Source organism: Paroedura picta, chromosome 1 (assembly GCF_049243985.1).
Source record: "Paroedura picta isolate Pp20150507F chromosome 1, Ppicta_v3.0, whole genome shotgun sequence".
Taxonomy (NCBI): Eukaryota; Metazoa; Chordata; class Lepidosauria; order Squamata; family Gekkonidae; genus Paroedura; species Paroedura picta.
In genome coordinates this window covers 79,824,324-79,844,514 of record NC_135369.1, presented here as the reverse complement: position 1 = coordinate 79,844,514, position 20,191 = coordinate 79,824,324, and the positions used below count along the sequence as shown (strand labels likewise).

At 41.1% G+C, this 20,191-nt stretch overlaps 1 protein-coding gene across 3 annotated transcripts in view; it reads right to left on the bottom strand.

Annotated features, from left to right (window-relative positions):
• Nucleotides 1-20,191, bottom strand: part of ADSS2 (adenylosuccinate synthase 2) — a 47,868-nt gene that overhangs the window by 8,410 nt on the left and 19,267 nt on the right. Inside the window, exons 2-10 of one of the 3 annotated variants that reach the window (XM_077344496.1) lie at nt 15,792-15,894; nt 12,669-12,737; nt 9,445-9,495; nt 5,857-5,923; nt 3,058-3,165; nt 2,763-2,844; nt 2,386-2,512; nt 1,043-1,197; nt 434-558 (exon numbers count right to left, since the gene is read on the bottom strand). In XM_077344496.1, the coding sequence (XP_077200611.1) occupies nt 434-558; nt 1,043-1,197; nt 2,386-2,512; nt 2,763-2,844; nt 3,058-3,165; nt 5,857-5,923; nt 9,445-9,495; nt 12,669-12,737; nt 15,792-15,894 (887 nt within the window). Of the gene's footprint in view, nt 1-433; nt 559-1,042; nt 1,198-2,385; nt 2,513-2,762; nt 2,845-3,057; nt 3,166-5,856; nt 5,924-9,444; nt 9,496-12,668; nt 12,738-15,558; nt 15,645-15,791; nt 15,895-20,191 lie in introns of those variants that run through there. The other 2 variants (XM_077344515.1, XM_077344506.1) reach the window with 2 other exon arrangements.

Genomic DNA, 20,191 nt, shown 5'->3' with positions numbered 1-20,191 from the left:
ATAACATTCCAAAATAGAAGTAACCTCAGTAACAATATACTTCTGTTAGCATTTTCCAAGAGATTAAGAAATAGCAGTTAAGAACTATGCAGATATAGTTACTAATTTAAAGGCACTTGAAAATTATTCAGTATCAAATCATCTTAAAAGTCAATATGATCTTTCTAAATTTTTTCCTTTCTTTCCTTACGTCAGCACAAAATCTTTCCTCAAGAGAAAAAAAATATCACAATAAGCAGCTGACAACTTTTAGTATGATAATATGACTGCTAAAGCCAGTTACCTCTTCTTTAATGAGATTTTGCAAATATTGTTATTTTCTACATGAAAGGTTTGTAGTTTCTCTTCTTTTGTCAATAATCACACAATGTCCTATCATCTAGGATATGCTGCATAATGATCATCTTGTTGCCCCTGTGAATTCATTACTTACGCAGTAAATCCATTGATCATGTGGGCATATCTAAGCAGTACAAGATCCAACCAACCACATCTTCTTTTGCGACCTGTGGTCACACCAACCTCCTTTCCTCGTGTCTGTAGCAATTCTCCTATTTCCTAAGAAAAATCGAATATAATCATCTTAATATGAAAAATTATTGTTATTCTATTTATAACCAGAATTTGTTGGCAACATAAGACCACAAACTATATTTTAAAGTTTCCACATCCGTACAATGCACAAAAGCTACCATTAAGAGTGAAGTTGCAAATACAGGCGCAGCCTTTACAGTGCCAAGTCTAAATTATCTGTATGTAAAAAAATAAGATGATCAGGCCATTTTCTCAACACTCCATGTTGATTCTGCAGTATAATGTCTACCTGCTACCTCACAGGAGTGTTGTAGATCACTTATTCTTTATGAAAGCTCTGCAGTCCTTTATCTGTTACATTTCATATAAACAGCAGCAGAATCTGATGCCTTGTCCAGTTTACCCTTATACCCCTTACATATCATGAAAGTTTTCAAATCCATTTTCTTTCCCACAATTTCTTATGTTAATTTTAATATTATATCCATGTTCATTTTATTATACTTACATTATCTTGTTCTGTAGGAAAGGCACCAATACCAACTCTAGTTGTGTAGGCTTTCACAACACCATATACTTCTCCAACATTCTGAGGTGGCATGCCCAAGCCAGTACAAACACCTCCCACAGTACAATTTGATGAGGTCACAAAAGGGTAAGTACCTATGGCAGGGGGAGGGATAAGGGATAAACTAACAGTAACAAACATTTTTATAAAAAGGGGGGTCATGCCATATCACTATAAATAAATGAGTAGCAAATGGATCTTTGAGGCATCAGTAATTTGCATTTATTAAAATATTCATATCCCTCACAAAGATATCTAAAGGTGTCTTAAATATAATGAAGTTTTTTTTAATGTGCAATGAAAATTCAGTGCCAAGAGAATCCAGTATTCAGTCCCTTTTGTTGTAGACATAAATGTTTCCCCTATATTTTGGCAAGGGAAGAGAATTTTAAAAAATGAATTCGGAAAGCCTGTTATACACTAGTGACAACTTAAAAAATAAATCAATATCTGGCAGTGGGAAGAAATGGCTACTAATGGGACACAGTCACGAGAAACGTTGGTGGCGGTGGGGTGTCATACATTTTCCTACCTATATAGCAGCAATCTAGGCTTTACTGCAATTTTTCCCAAAGCAGATTTGTGAAAGATCAGAGGAAAGCCGGGGAAACCTTAGGAGGTGCTCAAATGCACCACAATGCTGTGGGGGAAAAGGAAGAAAACCCTGTTTCCTGACAGCATTGCACACAACCAGTGTCGAAGTCACCATCATCAAATGCACAATAGTACTTGATGCCTTGAAATAAAGACCAAGCAATACTAGGTGTTACTGTAATGATATACATGCTTCAAAATGCTTGCATGCTTTGATACCTTAGACCAGTCTTCCCCAACCCCCGGGCTACGGACTGGTACCGGGCCACGGTGGGAAGGAGGCGCGGGCACTGACACACCAGCGGGTGCATCTCTGCCCCCCGCAGCACAGTGCGGCACAGCGCTCATTGCACCAGGAGCAATCAGCCACTTTGGTGGCCGATCGCTCCCAGGCCCTGGTGCAGTGAGCACCGCACAGCAGGGGGGGAGGAAAACGTTTGCGCCCACTAGCTCGCCCGCACTTCTCTCCCCAGTCCCCGGGCCTCCCTCTTCCCCGCCTGGTCCCCGGCCCGAAAAAGGTTGGGGACCACTGCCTTAGACAATGCAAAAGAACTAAGATACAGTCACACACTTCAGTATCGTATCCTCCCCCTTCCCCCACCACACACAAAATCACATACATCTATTATTACGGTAAAAACACAGTATACCATATTTCTAAGCATGATGTTCATAATCGTTATACCTACCAAAATCAATGTCCAGCAGTGCTGCATTGGCACCCTCTACTAAGATTTTCTTTGGTGGGCCATGCAAAGCTTCATACATAAAATATACACCATCCCTCACCATTGGTTTGATCCTTTCAATATAACCCTAAGATAAACAAATGCTGTTTAGAAGTCAGGAGAACACTGATTAAGGAGACCATATCTCTTGTACATTTTTTCACTTTCCAAAGAAAGCTCAAGCATTAAAGCTTAACATTTAAAGACAGTTCAGCTTTGGTTCCTGTTTTGTTCAAAAGCAATTGTCTTCCTCCCTTTTAATTAGAATGAATACACACAGAAAAATCCATTTGTCTACAAATATCAAAGTAATTTAACTCTTCCAGATATAGTTTTACCTTGAGTCTTTTCAATTCTCCTTCAATGTCTATCTCTAAAGTAGGGTAAACAGACTTGTATTGATTGGCCAAGACTTTGAATCTAAAAAGTAAAGAAGTTAATCTTTGCATTACGTTCTGCTTCCAATATTTCAAATAAACCTGACACATAACTCTAACTGAATTTATAAAAACTGAAATTTATGAATCCAGAAATATATTTTAAATAATATGAAAATCAGAATCTACAGATAAATAAACTGATAGCCCTGTGAATAAATATATTTGAAATATAACAGTACTCTGGAGAAGTTACCTTTCTGAAAATTCATTGAAGTCAGAAACTAGATCACACATTCTGAGCCCACTTCGAGCTGCTTTAGAGGAATACACTGGACCAATTCCCTTTTTTGTAGTTCCCAAGCTTTAAAACACAAAAATTAAAAACAAAACACATACGCACGCTACACAATCTGGTGACTCTCAGAACACATTAGACTACATAGTTGATGTTATTTCTTCAAAAATATGCATATATAATAACTTTGAAACCACCTAGTAGATACAGAACACGCTTCCAAACAACCATTCACTGAGGTTAAAATGCCTGTAGAAAAAGGGTTCGGCTGGCAGGAAGCAGAACCCCATGTAAGTAGTGCAAAAGGTAGACAACTATCCCAAGTACTGCTTTTGTAACTACAAACAAATCCCTAAACAATATGGAAAAGGCTACTGAATAAATGCTGATTTCACCACTTTAACCTTCAAAATGATCAAACAACGTATTTATAATGCAATGTTTTAGCTTTAGTAATATAGTAATTCATCCTATGCAACTCTCTGAGAATCTCAATGCAGAGAATTTTGTTGACTATGAATCATGAGATGTTAGGAAAACCAGTTCCCTGTACTGCTTAAAAACAAAGCATTATAAATTATTTCTATGTTAATAAAAAGGAATATATAGGGGATCCATGAAACATTACCAAGATCTAAAGAGTTTCATTTTAATGGATTTGAACTGTTTTGAAGTTTATGTTACTTTTCCAAATTTATTGTCAGAATTCCAAAATCTTTTTTTTCTCCGTTAGTCAGCACACACCATAATCAGCAAGTTTCTCTCCAAACTGTATTTGATCAGCACCAGTATTCAGTTAAAAGCCTTTCACATCAATGCAATTATTATGCAGGAGAAAACTTCAACTGTACATCATGGAATTCCAACCCTCCATCAAAGAAAAAGTGTTTCCATCACTGACCCAAGGCTGCCCAACCTTTCTGTCATATCAAACTCAAACCACCTAAGGAAATACCATCAACTGGACAGCATTAATGCCTGAAATGAGACTTCACAACAAGTCATCCAACAGCATCAAACAGGCTGCACAAGCAGAAAGGTCAGACAGCGAGGATAAGGATGAAGAAACCATAAACCACAGGACAAAAAGACTAACACAGCATGTTGTGGGAGGGGGCATGTCTGCTACACTCACTTAAGCAGGAAAGGGAATTGTAAAATAATTTAAATTCTATGTTATTTTATGCAACATCAGGACAACTACAAATATCCTAATTTATAACAAACATGGATCAACTTCTAAAATTTAGGAAGTATTCTCAGCACAATCAGTCCCTTTATACAAGGATAGAGCCAATGAACTTCAGTAAGTTTAAAATAATAACCACTAAATTCTCAGTGAGGTAACTAAAGGACCAGACTTGTTAGTTTGGTTTCACAGATTTTGTCATTAATTCTGGTCATGGAGAAGCACAGTAAAGTGAAATAATCACAATGTGACAAGTCCCCCAAGCCCAGGATTCTTTCATACCCTCTAAGGTAACGATCCCCAACCTGTGGGCCGCAGACCACATGTGGTCCCTCAACTAATTGGAGGTGGGCCGCGAAGGACGCCTTCTCCCCCCCAGCCCTTTACTTAATTTCCATGAAAATAAAATGTTCCTTATGTTCATTGTTGTAGCGTGTCTGTATCTTATTTTGAAGGGATGTTTAAACATTACCATAGCGATCAGAGAGCATTAGGACAGTTTTTGAGAGTAGAGGAGTAAACTACCCCCCCACCGGGCCTCAGTAAAATTGTCAAGCGTTGAGTGGTCCCCGGTGATAAAAAGGTTGGGGACCACTGCTCTAAGGTACCATAATATTAAAATACACACACAAGAAAACAAAAATACATAAAAACCAAGATGGCCTCTCAAAGCTTTAGCAGAATATGGAGATTTCTTAACTACTCAGTGTCAAAACATTGCTATTTGACCATATACGGGGTGAGTGTGGAATCCAAAAAGCCATTATCCAATATTATTTATTTTTCTTGGTTCTGAGCTTTAGTATGCAACCTAATATTATCCCAAGATGTATTAGATCCTGGTTAGGCCTTTGCAAGTTCCAAATACCTTAGAGCCAGGATACTTGAAGGGTCTGCTACACTCCACGAACTTGTTTGTGAAGGGCCTTGCTCCAGTTGCTCTTGGCATCATATGCAAGAGTACTTGTGACAGGAGCCCTTGTACCATGCCCTTTGAATTATCTTCTCATTGCTGCATACACAGGGCATAGTCTTTTTAGATTCAAGAACTAGACTATTAGGTAGTTTCCTTATAATGATCTTTCCTCTGGTTTGGATGTTTCTGCTACTGAAATAAAGTAAGAGTTGTTTTTTATACCCCGCTTTTCACTAACTAAAGGAGTTTCAAAGCGGTTTCCCTTCCATTCCTCTCCCCACAACAGATACCCTGTGAGGTAGGTGGGGCTCAGAGAACTCTAAGGGAACTCTGACTTACCTGTGATCATACAGCTGGCTACAAGTGGAGGAGGTGGGCTTCAAACCCCATTCTCCAGGTTAGAGTTTACCTGGTAGTGTAGTAGAGTTTTCTACTACACCATGCTTTTTTATTCTTTATTAAAATCTCCACTGAAAGCCCATGGCTACGAAGCGGGATAAACATTTTACAAATAAATAGTACTACTGAGCATCTTTAATAAGACTTGTAGTGAACTGGCACATTCTAACATTCCTCCCATTTTACTGTTAAGACTTAATTTGGAATACTGTTGTAAATAATATTTCCCAAATTTCGACAAAAAGCAACATACTTCTTTCCTGCTTGCTCTTGCCTTTGTTGTTCTTGGATGCCATCAGCAGCTTGATGGAAGTCAAATACTAGGGAATTTGAAAGGCAAAAAATTAGCTATTCTGTACACGTACAAGTATCAAACTGAAATTCTGTTGTTACTTCTAATTCATTTATATGCGGTGTATTTTGAGATTACCATTTTTATTAGATCTAAAAATATCACGATAAAAATACATTATTTTTACAGCTAAGTACTTCATGTTTGTGAGTAGGAAAGTCAAGAAAAATCTAAGTAATGCTCAAATATATGCAAATCAAGATATGCTAATCTATCAATCATTAGAAAAAACAAGATCCACAGATATCATAAGGATCTAAAAATCATTTCACTCATGAAAAATACAATTGCCAACTCCAAACAGAAATGACTGCTGGGAATCCAAAACAGTTAGGCAGAGGTGTTGGACTTATTTGTCAGGGAGGCTGGATCTGACATGTCACTTTGTCTGGCCAGGCCACGTGTGCTATAAAACATAATGCCAGATACTAGACATATAAACTGTATAAAGGACAGCAGCTGGTAAGCTCTGAATTGTGTCCATACTGAAAGTCTGAAGGGAGGTGCAGAAGAAAGTCCACATGGGCAAGCTGGACAGTCAGCAGTGCCGGGAGGGGGGTAATCCCTTTCCTCAGCTCATTCCCACTGCCAATGATGTGAGCCCAGGGTAAAAAGCAAAGTGGCTGGGTGTTGCGAGGTCTCCCTGAGCTATCATAGAAAGGAAGTGGGAGGACATGCTGAAGTAATACCTCCACCTTGTGGAAACTGGGGCAGCAGCCCAGGTCCAAGGCTACATGCAAAGTGAATCACAGGCCAAGCAAAGCCAGATAAGCTGGAGATGCCCATGAGGCAGCAAATACCTCTCCCAAGGCTGTTAGGAAATCCATGGTGAAGTGATGCTGGGGTCCAAGCCAAATATTGTTGGCCAGCCATGCTACTTCCATGATGTGGCAGCTATCCCAGGCCAAAGGATACTGGATAACCTGATAGGGGAGTGGGCACCATGCATATGGCAGAATCCCCAGGTAAACCAACAACCAATATAACTAGAGATCACCGGCATTGCTCTATGAGGTGGCAACCACCTATGGCTTGTTGGAATATGCAAGATGTGCAGTGTTTATAATTGAGAATATAAAAGAAATTTCCTGATGATTTTAAAATGATCTAATTGGCTTAACAGGAGACTTTCTACTTTTTGTGCATATTTTCCCCTGCTTGCTTCTAGAATACTTGTTGGATGAAGAATGACTCCATTTCTCCATCTCTCTCTTCCTATCCTATACATAATTGTTTTTCTTCATGAATAAAAACTATTTTATTCCTTAAGCAACCTGGTGCTGTACTCTCTCTGCATATTCAAACTCTGCCAACATGGCTGGAGGCTGCCATATAGTCCATGGGGAAGGGAGGTCTGGCTGCCAAATGACACACATGGTGGCAGGACTAGGCTTCTGATGTGTAGAAGAAACTTCTAAAAACAACCACCCCATAGGTCAAAGCACAGTTACTGCAGGCGGGGGGAGAATATAGCAGTGGGGCTAGCTACCATTAGGCCCCAGCAGAAGATAATCTGATTTTCTGCACCCTCCATGTGCAGATGCTGATCCCTGCAGCCATCTAGAACAGCATCCACAGAGCTTCAGTCTGAGTGGAGAGGTATGAATGCGACTGCAGTGGCTCCCAACTTACCAGTTAAACTATCCTTGAAGTGAAAGTATTCTGCTTGACTGCTGATGAGATTGTTCTACTGTGCTGAAGCCACAATTGGAGTAGCTCCAACCTGTACCCACCCCCCAGCATCCTGTTCCCTGGCTTGTACTAGCTGCTTGGGGACTGCAAAAGAGCCTTAGATTGGCCAGTTCTGGCTCCCAGGCCTAATGTTTTACATCCTTGACTTGGGGAATAAATAAAAGCTCATAATCAAGGATATTTTTAAATTAGTAAGTCCAAAACTGTGTTGTTTTATTACAATGAAAGATTAAGTGAAGACTACCACGTGGTTAAAATCAAAAGGACCAAACTTAATGTATTTAAAGCATCATAAAAAGACATTAAATATCTGAAGGAAGATGCCCTCTTAATTAGCCAAATGATTCCTCACGTAGTCACAGCGAAGAAACAAAGGCAACCAAAAGGCTGATAAATTCTTCAAAACTCTCTGAATTTTATTCCAATATCAATACTCTTGGGCTTCAGGATGAAGCTTTAAGTAAAAGTCATTATTTGGAGAATCAGGACAAGGATCAGCATATCGCATAAGCTCATAGACAGGAATCTTGACAGAGATGCTGGGCAAGGGGGTTGCAAAGCATATATACCTGGACTAAGCGAGGAGGCATTGGGGCAGCATTTGGCAGGAACATTAATTAACACAGAAAGATCAATACAGTTCCTTTTGATCTAGAGTGTCAAAACAGCCAAGGCAGCCAACTGGTATTTAGACTGTGTGGTCAGTGGGAACAGCCTTGAGATAAGTGAAACAGGATGAGCCTTTAAAATGGGAAGGTGCCACAACTCAGCGGGAGATCCGGGAGCACAGCACAACCAAGCAAATCTCAAAAGGGGGTGAGAACTACAGGTCAGGAATGAGGGGTTCATGTCAAGTTGCCTAAGTGATACTATGAAAGTGACCATATACTGAGGCATGTTATGAATTTATGTTGTATAATACAGAATTCCTATTGATTCTGTAATTTTGTCAAGATTATGTACATTTACCTTATTTACCACTAAGAAAGCTCCTAGAAAACAGGTTTATTACCTAGGACCCCATTTTGATTACTCATGATATTAGAATACAATTCAGAGAGAACATTTTGAGTTTTGTAGAATTTATTTATTAGCCTTTTGATTGCCTTTGTTTCTTCGTCCCTTAGATATCTAGCATGGTATGATTCCACACTGCAGGGGAGTGTGTACATAATGCAAGTATGTGGGTGTCACAAAAGATAAATCTCAAAAGTGCACACTAAATGAATGGTTGGAGGACTATTTACTTAACAAGCACATACTATTGTAATTCAATTTAATTTTAGACAGACAGAAAGATTATTCTTCTACGAGCTGGACATGCAACTTCTCAGTTAGATTAAGTCAGTTTTTGGGACCCCCAAAAAATCTAGTTCTGAAAGCAAAGCTTAGGAAATATGCTGAGAGATGCAATGCAGAAGTGTTGTATGTGTGTCTAATATGAATAGTGACTCACTGCATATATTCTGCTCAATTATACTTGCTCCTTCAGATGTCATGAGAATATAAAACACCTTTGAAGAATCTTAAAAGCCCTTTAAGAACAGATAACTGCTTTCAATCCCCAATCATACCATGCCAGGATCAGCTACAGTTCAAGAGTTATTTTTGAATAATAGAGCGTGGGATGTCCTACATTTGGAAGGGGAGGCACCACAAATGTCCTGTTATGTCCATGAAACCTCTTTATACAACTCTTTATACAACTTCTAGATTACCAGTTATTTTAAAAATGACAAAAAAATCAGACATTAGAAATACAATGATGGTATTACTATTTTATATATTTTAACTTACCAATATGAGCCCTGTCCGATATAATTAGTCTTTTTTCCCAGCCTTCTAATCCTTTAAAACGAAAATTTACTTTTAACATCTGATTTTATAATACAGAACATTAGCAAGTTTTAGAAATAGACGAGAGAAACCACCACAAAATTAACTCAGCATGTTTTAGAAAAACCCAAATAAGTTTATTAATGATGAGACTATTAAACATAGAATATCTGAAAAATGCATATCTATAAAATATTGGAAGTATAGAACAACTTACAAAGATGTATACACTAAGACAGTGGTCCTCAACCTTTTTTAGGCTGCGGACCGGTGAGTGGGGGAGGGCGATCCGGTGGCCGCGCATTCGTGTTTGCGCTACGTGCAGCCGCAAACGTGCATGCGCGGCACTTCTGTGCATGCACGAAACTGCCGCACATGGCACTAACGCACATGTGCGGCCGCTGGATCGCCCTCCCCCACCCCCCGGTCCGTGCTTCCCTCTCCCCCTTCCCGCAAAAAGAAGCTTGCCGGGCCGCAAGCTAATCGGCCGCTTTGGCAGCCAATTCGCTTGCGGCCTGGGAAGTTTCTCATTGCGGGGGGGAGGAGCCGCGGCCCAGTGGTTGGGGACCACTGCACTAAGAGGTCCCCAACCTGAGGCCAACGAGTTGCATGTGGCCTCCAACCATTTTCTGTGCGACCTTCTAACGTACTTGTCTGCTCCTATCACCCTCAGGGCATTTTCCCTCAGACCCATACTTTTCTTCCTGCCTCAAGAGGCACCATCTACTGCTGTTCATCCTGTCCCTTTCTTGCAAAAAAGACAATAGCAACACTGTTTGTTTTGGTCTCCATGGTTCCTTCTGTCAGCCCCCTCTTGTTCTTCTCTTCCATACCATTTTGGCCATTCGAGTTGCTTTGCGAGTCAGAAAAGATCAAGCACCCATACCACTCAGCTTTTTAACTCCCCCGTCTCCATGAATTACCATGTTGAAGCTATGTATGTATATAAGGAAGGTAAAGTCACTGTGTGAATGGGTTCAGAAGTCAGGTCTACTTTTGCAAAAAAAAAGGCACGGAAAAGACAGTAAAAGGCCTAGTATTTTTGAAAAAAAGGATACCAAGTGTTTTGCATACTGAACAAATTCTAGTGTCTCCATCCATCAAAGTAAGTTGCTTCCAAAGTTACTGGTGAGGGTGCTGCTGCAAGCAAAAACATTTTTCTTTGCGCAACAAGAGCTGGTTGCTCTGATTTATGGCCTTGCTTGCTTTGGCCTCTCCTCCCTTCCTTATTCCATCTGGGAGTCTTCTTATACATCTGTGACTGCAGGAACCAGTGAGTGGTCCCTTGAGTACTCTTTTAGCAGGGAAGCTTATGACATTCCCCTTCTCACCTTCTCCCAGCCAAGTTCCCCTCCCTCTGGCTACCATTTTACTCCTCATAATTGAGGCATGGCTGGCAAGCAGTGACGTGGATATGCATCCTGCATATAATTTGAAGTCAACTTAATGGCATATCCTCTGTTCCAACTGGAAGGCTGCCTTCATTCACTCTTTCTGTCTACTTGCCCTTTTTTGGAGGACCCCCAATATTTAATGTATTAAAATTAAAACATTAGCAGGTATATGTTTAAAGATCAAGGTACTGTTTATTAAGGAATAAATCTTATAATATTTAATATACTTAGGATTGAAACTCTAGCATCTAGTAGGCCAGATTCACAATCCATTTTTTAAAAAATTGTTCCTGATGTGTGCATACAGTCTAGGACTTCTGAAAACTGTAGTGAATGGGGGGCAGCAGGGTTCCCTCTTCTTTGCCATAGTGGAATTGAAAGTCCCCAGCTAATAACAGCTAGAGTTGAGTGGATTTAATAGGAAAGGGAGGAGTTAGGACCCTAAAATTATACTACTCATTTATTCAATTTATTTATTCAAGGATAACTTTGAAACTCTACAATTGCTGTTCTGCTAAAAACCCTGTAAGATGTTTGCAAAGGAAGTTCTGTTTCAAGGAAATGAAAATTGCATATGAGCACCGTATCTGTAATGACAAGTAGACTACTGAGAACTTCTTTGTTTTAAACTTTTTAACATATTTATTAATGATCTAGATGAGGAGGTGGAGGGACTACTCATCAAGTTTGCAGATGACACCAAATTGGGAGGACTGGCAAATATTCCAGAAGATAGACACAGAGTTCAATGAGATCTGAACACAACGGAAAAAATGGGCAAATGAGAACAAGATGCAATTTAATAAAGATAAGTGTAAAGTTCTGCATCTGGGTCGGAAAAATGAAAAGCATGCCTACTGGATGGGGGATACGCTTCTAGGTAACACTGTGTGTGAACGAGACCTTGGGGTACTTGTGGATTGTAAACTAAACGTGAGCAGGCAGTGTGATGCAGTGGTAAAAAAGGCAAATGCCATTTTGGGCTGTATCAACGGGGCATCACATCAAAACCACAAGATGTCATAGTCCCATTGTATATATGGCACTGGTCAGATCACACCTGGAGTACTGTGTGCAGTTCTGGAGGCCTCATTTCAAGAAGGACGTAGATAAAATTGAAAGGGTACAGAGGAGAGCGACGAGGATTATCTGGGGCCAAGAGACCAAGCCCTATGAAGATAGATTGAGGGACTTGAGAATGTTCAGCCTGGAGAAAAGGAGGTTGAGAGGGGACATGATAGCCCTCTTTAAGTATTTGAAAGGTTGTCATTTGGAGGAGGGCAGGATGCTGTTTCCGTTGGCTGCAGAGGAAAGGATGCTCAGTAATGGGTTTAAACTACAAGTATGACGATACGGGCTAGATATCAGGGAAAAAAATTCACAGTCGGAGTAGTTCAGCAGTGGAATAGGCTGCCTAAGGAGGTGGTGAGCTCCCCCTCACTGTCAGTCTTCAAGCAAAGGTTGGATACACACTTTTCTTGGATGCTTTAGGATGCTTTGGGCTGATCCTGCACCTATGCAGTCCAAGACTGCACAAAAGGATAACAACGTACTGTCACATCTCTGAACTGTATATTGTGCACTCTTTATTAGGTACATAGTGAATATGAAAAACAATTAAATACTAAGTTATGAAGAAAAGGAAAGTATGTGAAATTTGCATTTTTACCAACTTATTAACTGGATATAATAGGAATAGCACACTAGCAAAGAAACTGAGTTTTGCTATAAACTCATGTACAAATTTTTTTGACATCTCCCCACAATAGTACCTTAGAAAGTGGTTCTCACCTTTTCCTTTTTTAACATTTTTCTCTGCTTCTTCAAATAAACCTGGTAAGTGAATTACCACACCATTTCCTAAAGAAATTAATGAAAACAATTATTTAATGAGTAACGCAAAACACACTTCGTGTCCCTCAATAGCAACAGTTTTTGTTTGGGGAGGAAAAGAAGCCACATCTGTAAGAGGTCTTACATTGTTCACCATTTCTTTAAATTAGTTCTTGAATTAAATGCTTTTCTACAGACAATATGACCTGGCCTCTTATACCACAAAACAAAAGTTGTATTGGATCCAAAGCTCTCATATTTAAATGTATATATTACAATAATTACACTACTTTCAATAAGTTAAATATAATAATCTATAAAATAACTTAACTGTCCTATTCAATTGGAGTTCAAATTTTCTACCTTCTTAACACTTTGAAAGAATACTTGTTATTTTCTGTATTCTTTTGCAGTATAAACTTAATCTAGGCACATGTCTCTTGAAATAAAAGTAGTAAGAATGAGTTAACTGGAACAAAAATATATTAATACTTTACATCAGGGGTAGTCAACCTGTGGTCCTCCAGATGTTCATGGACTACAATTCCCATGAGCCCAAATGCTGGCAGGGGCTCATGGGAATTGTAATCCATGGACTTCTGGAGGACCACAGGTTGACTACCTCTGCTTTACATATTAGCAAAAATATAAAGGTATCCCCTGTGCAAGCACCGAGTCATGTCTGACCCTTGAGGTGACGCCCTCTAGCGTTTTCTTGGCAGACTCAATACGGGGTGGATTGCCAGTGCCTTCCCCAGTCATTACCGTTTACCCCCCAGCAAGCTGGGTACTCATTTTACCGACCTCGGAAGGATGGAAGGCTGAGTCAACCTTGAGCCGGCTGCTGGGATTGAACTCCCAACCTCATGGGCAGACAGATTCAGACAGCATATCGCTGCCTTACCACTCTGCGCCACAAGAGGCTCTAGCAAAAATATATAATATTGAATAAGTAGTAAAGATAAAACCAATAATCAATAATGTAGATATAAACAGATTAGTTATGGAATTTGAAATCCAAAATGTTGAATATAAATATATCTCAACAAAAGTAAGTATTACTGTGTTTTATAGATAGTATTTTAAATATTATAATAGAGGGGATGTTCAGATTTTTTTGTTCTACACCCTGAGTTACATAATTATTTTTTTAAATACATAATTGTGATATGCAACCCCTTTTTCATTTCTGTGTCACCTTCACATCTTTACTTTGTAGACTAAGGAACAAAAATATATCTTAAAATAATTAACAAGATTAAACATCCCCAAAGTAGAAAACAGCAAGAGTCCAGTAGCACCATAAAGACTAACAAAATTTGTGGCAGGGTAAGCGCTTTTCAGAGTCACAGTTCACTTTTCAAGTTACAGCTAGAATGTAAGTCCATGTATCCTTATTGGTGTCTCCCACTGCACCCTGCAAAAGGCACAGTGAAGCCTCCAGAAGGCATTTTGTGAAGTGAGAGGGGAGTGCTGGTAGAGACCTAGCTCCTCGTGCTGCAAAACACCTGTTGAGGGCTGCAGCAGCCAAGGCAGGGGGAGGTGCTGGTGGGCAGTCCAGTCCTCATCCCGCCACCCCAGCAGCCTCCTTAATGCCTGGCAAGCAAGTGGCCGGAGCTGCTTAGGGTGCCAGGGGCCTTGGCAGGGGCTCCTTCCCTCTTCTCCCCACCCCCATCAGTCCACAGTCCCAGGCCGTCTGTCCTCCCTCCCAGCTCTGTCCTCCCTTCCAGCTCCTACTGGTTCTTCTTTCAAATGGAAGAAGTTTGAGGGGGAAAGTGACCAGGGATGGGACTTGATTGGCCTTTCATTGGATGAATGGTCAATCATGAATGGGACAGCCAGGGTATCCAGCCAGTAAGGCCCAAGTCCTCCTACCACTCCTTACCGGTTTTATTAATGGTTAAATTGGCCAATAATTGATAACATGTCTATCAGAGTATGTTCCTCTTTTGGCACTGATTGTCCTTAATTTCCAACAGTTATTTTTAGTTTATAAGTTTATTTATTATATTTATATACTGCCATCCCCTGAGGCTCAGGGTGGTTAATCTACTGCCAGTATTTCTTTATTATAATCCAATGCTTCTATTTGAACTAACTCAAGGTCATACTAGCTTGGTGCCACAGAAAATTTATTCTTTGTACAACATGTTGATATTTACACGAACAGGCCATTCCTTGGTTGAAGCTTTCAAAAGTGCTTATGAATGTATCACCAGCTATTGTCCAGCAATTGATCCATAAAGTTTTTTGTTAAATCCATGGCAGCAGGCTCAACAAGCCCTCATTTATTTTTATCTTTAGGACTTTAAGATTTAGGGTTGGATTTTATGACACGCAAGCCTTTGGTATCATGAAAACAGATCTTCACAGCCTTCTTCTAGAAATGACTTTTGAAAACATAATGCTAGAGTGTTGCTGAGGACAAACACATAGCCTAAGAGGTACAGAAGGCTTGTAGTGAGAAGGGAAAATAACACAAAATTGCTCCCTTCCTTTAGGACAGGAATTTGGTAGACAAAAACCGCCTACTGGGGAAGGAGTGTCTGATTTAAAATATATACAAATATAATCACTTAAATACAATAAAAGATTACATATATAAAATATGAAAACATTTTTTAAAAATATACTCTGGTTCTGATGACTTCTAAGCTTGCTGGATATATGGGCAAAAGAAAAACCAAACACAAAGATCTGAAACAAGGGGTGAATTCTCAGATATTATCAACTGAGACTATACTTGTTTGAAGAACAGTACACTCCTATCTGGGATGGTTGTCCACTTCCACCGGGCGCACAGCTTCAGGAGGGACACACATGGAGTAGTGAGGGAGGTACAGGATACCTGTCTAGCCAGCCAGATCAGCTGATGGTGTTTGTGTTGAATCAACCCTGGCAATCAATGGGGTGAGAGACGTTGCAGCCAGATCACTCTCACATATATGTAAACGTTGTGAAAATTAGATATCCACATGTAAAAATCCCGTGATCCTAAGAATGAGACATGATTCATTCAGATTCAAGGGCAAGGAGTCCTAAAATGTAGATCTACAAAGAATCTTGAAAAATAGCACTTACCAATAAATGCAGTAACTTTTGGATTGATGATGCCACTTGGTAAAAGATGAAAGTCATATTCCACAGAATCCACTACAACAGTATGTCCAGCATTGTTGCCTCCCTACAAGTTAGAGAAGATTTTGTTTTATAAGTTCCTGAAAATAGATATATAGAACTCACATATGTAGAACTAACATTAGATACCTTGATCCTTTCAGACACATCATTCCCAACTGTTCCTTTATGGCTAGCAAGTTTAGATTTCATCAAAGCCTATTTAAGAGTGCTTAACTCAGCCGTATGAATAGCAAACTGCAAGCTCAGACAACTGAGATCACGTGGAGAGCGCTACTGGGGAGTGTTGCTGCTGACCAGGTGAGGCTATTGTGGTGACTGGGTGAGGTGATTGCTGGGAGGATTAAAAAGGGCTGCTCCTCGCCAGAGGCGTGAGCCTTTGGCACGAGCCGAAGGGCGACAGACGGCCCTTAGCCTGGGGTTCTTGGCCGAGCAATCAGAATCAGTAGATTATATTTCCCTAGTAGTTGCACTGCCTAGAAGTTACAATGGACCTCCAGGACACTCATCCCATCATCTGCAGTGAGTGTGACATGATTGCCTTCCTCCCAGAAGGACTACATCTGCCCCAAGTGTAAGCTGGTAAGACTTTTGGAGGAAAGGATTAGGAGATAAGAAGACATCATTATTACTCTGACCCAAATTAAGAAAGGGGAGGAGTTCATAAACCAGAGCTGTGCAACTCGGAATAAAGAGGATACAACCAGTCCTGAAGAGGATAAGGCGATTGACCTCACTACGGAGCCTCTGCAGACAGTTCGGAAAAAGACTCAACGGCGTGGAGCGAGGAGCAGTTCTCGGGGCCTTTGGAGCTCCAGAATAGATTTCAGGCCCTTGCAGAGGAGGTGCAAGGGAAGAGGTCCCAAAACAAAGTCTAAGACAAAAGTGAAGAGGCCACGGGGATAGAAGGAAATGGAGTTGAGAAGGAAAAAAAAGGAGAGTACTGGTAATTGGAGACTCCCTGCTAAGAGGAATTGTTCACCATGTGGCTGGGCCCGACCCCCTAACCTGAGAGGTGTGCTGCTTGCCAGGGGCGAAAATTAAGGATGTTTCAGAACGGCTGCCCAAACTACGGATCGCTACCCATTTGTGATGATCCATGTGGGAACGAATGACATGTCCATGAATACCACTGCTCCTATTAAAAAAGACTATCAAGATCTGGGGAGGAAGCTCAAGCAAATGGGGTCACAAGTGGTATTCTCTTCAATTTTGTCTGTCAAGGGAAGAGGAATGCGTCGGGAGAGGAAGATAATGGAGGTGAATCGGTGGCTACGTAGTTGGTGCCGGCAGGAGAGATTTGGTTTCTGGCACCATGGGATAGGCTTTCTTGAGGAAGGCCTACTAGCACCTGATGGACTACACTTATCGAAGCTGGAGAAGAATGTGTTTGGCAGGAACCTGCGGAGATTCATCAGGAGAGCTTTAAACTGAAGCCACAAGGGGAAGGAGACGATCAACATAGGGAGTGTAAGGAAGGAGACTGATCGGGGGGCAGCCCAACTGGCAAGGCCAGCTCATAGGGAACCAAAAGTAAAAGGATTCAGATGCCTTTATACTAATGCCCGAAACATGGGCAATAAGAAGGAAGAGCTGGAACTTCTCATGCTGATGGAAAGGTATGATCTAGTAGGCATCACAGAAACTTGGTGGAATGATTCTCATGACTGGAATGTAATGGTGGGTGGATATGAACTGTTCAGAAAAAACAGAATAGATCGAAGAAGTGGAGGAGTGGCACTGTATGTGAGGAAAGGGCTTACCTGTCAGGAAATTCTAGTGAAGGAGAGCATATCTACAGTGGAAAGCATCCGGGTGAAAATAAGCGAGGGGAAAACAAACAGTGTGGTGGTTGGTGTCTGCTACCGACCGACTGACCAACGAGAGGATGCGGATGCTGCACTTTGTGAGCAGCTTGAGAAAATATCCAAGCGGCAGGACCTTGAACAGAGAACTTCAAGAGGAACTAAGAAAGAAAAGGAAAATGTTCGGGAAATGGAGGGAAGGACAGAGCTCTAAAGAAGAGTACCTACAGGTTACTAGGCACTGTAGATCAGTCATCAGAAAGGCCAAAGCTGAGAGTGAGCTAAGATTGGCCAGGGAAGCCCATTATAACAAGAAAAGATTTTTCAGTTATGTGAGGAGCAAACGTAAAGTAAAGGAGGCAATAGGCCCACTGTAGGGTACGGATGGACAAACTCTAACGGAGGATGCAAAGAAAGCAGAAAGGCTTAGTGCCTATTTTACATCTGTTTTTTCCCACAGGTCAAAGGGTCTAGGCACATCTAGAGATGGCTGTAGCCAAAGGATAGTGGTCTGGGTGGAAGGTTAAAATGGATAGAGAGGTTGTCGAGAGGCATTTAGCTGCACTGGATGAGTTCAAATCCCCTGGGCCGGATGAAATGCACCTGAAAGTGCTCAAAGAACTTTCCGTCCATCATCTTTGGGACCTCTTTAAGGACTGGAGATGTCCCAGAGGACTGGAAGAGAGCAAATGTTATTCCGATCTTCAAAAAAGGGAGGAAGGATGACCCGCGAAACTACAGACCAGTGAGTCTGACCTCTGTTGTGGGAAAGATAATGGAGCAGATATTAAAGGGAGCAATCTGCAATCATCTGGAGGACAATTTGGTGAGCCAAGGAAGTCAGCATGGATTTGTCTCCAACAGGTCCTGTCAGACCTGGTTTCCTTTTTTGACTAAGTAACAGGTTTGCTGGATCGTGAAAATTCGGTTGATAAGGTTCCCCATGATGTTCTGATGGATAAGCTGAAGGACTGCAATCTGGATTTTCAGATAGTTGGGTGGATGGGGAACTGGTTAGAGAACAGCACTCAAAGAGTTGTTGTCAATGGTGTTTCATCGGACTGGAGGGAGGTGAGTAGCGGGGTACCTCAGGGCTCGGTGCTCGGTCCAGTACTTTTTAACATATTTATTAATGATTTAGATGAGGGGGTGGAGGGACTACTCATCAAGTTTGTAGATGACACCAAATTGGGAAGACTGGCAAATACTCCGGAAGATAGAGACAGAGTTCAATGAGATCTGAACACAATGGAAAAATGGGCAAATGAGAACAAGATGCAATTTAATAAAGATAAGTGTAAAGTTCTGCATCTGGGTCAGAAAAATGAAAAGTATGCCTACTGGATGGGGGATACACTTCTAGGTAACACTGTCTGTAAACGAGACCTTGGGATACTTGTGGATTGTAAACTAAACATGAGCAGACAGTGTGATGCAGCGGTAAAAAAGGCGAATGCCATTTTGGGCTGTATCAACAGGGGCATCACATCAGAATCACAAGATGTCATAGTCCCATTGTATATGGCACTGGTCAGACCACACCTGGAGTACTGTGTGCAGTTCTGGAGGCCTCACTTCAAGAAGGACGTAGATAAAATTGAAAGGGTACAGAGGAGAGCGACGAGGATGATCTGGGGCCAAGGGACCAAGCCCTATGAAGATAGGTTGAGGGACTTGGGAATGTTCAGCCTAGAGAAAAGGAGGTTGAGAGGGGACATGATAGCCCTCTTTAAGTATTTGAAAGGTTGTCATTTGGAGGAGGGCAGGATGCTGTTTCCATTGGCTGCAGAGGAAAGGACACGCAGTAATGGGTTTAAACTACAAGTACAATGATATAGGCTAGATATCAGGAAAAATATTTTCACAGTTAGAGTAGTTCAGCAGTGGAATAGGCTGCCTAAGGAGGTGGTGAGCTCCCCCTCACTGTCAGTCTTCAAGCAAAGGTTGGATACACACTTTTCTTGGATGCTGTAGGATGCTTAGGACTGATCCTGCGTTGAGCAGGGGGTTGGACTACATGGCCTGTATGGCCCCTTCCAACTCTATGATTTTAATGCTCTTCAATGTACCAACACTCATTTGAGCAACTGTTTATCTGACTTGGCTTTCCTTTCTCATATACATCCTATGGCTTGCAAGCAAGCTTATAGGCAAGAATCTAAATTGAAAACTATTCTTTGCATGGAAACAATTTTAGTATGTTCTTGACTGCTGTTGAGTTTTATTTAAAAGGGTATGGCATTATTTGTTTGGTTGATGTAAAGATGATGCAAAGACAATGCTACAGACTCTAAAATATATATGACTTGCTGCCTTAATAATTTCTAGAGCTCTAGGCAAACTCAAATGTATTTTTAATATAGTTGGGAGGAGCAAGTTGGGAGGAATTAGGGTGGGTGCTGTCCAGGATAAAAACTTGGATGGGCGAATCAGAAGCCGCTTTACGGCTCCTGATTCGCCCCTCCGACTGTCGTTCCTGGATCTAGGAGGCAATGCAGAGGTACGCTAAGCACGCCTCCCCATTGCCTGCTTGGCCAC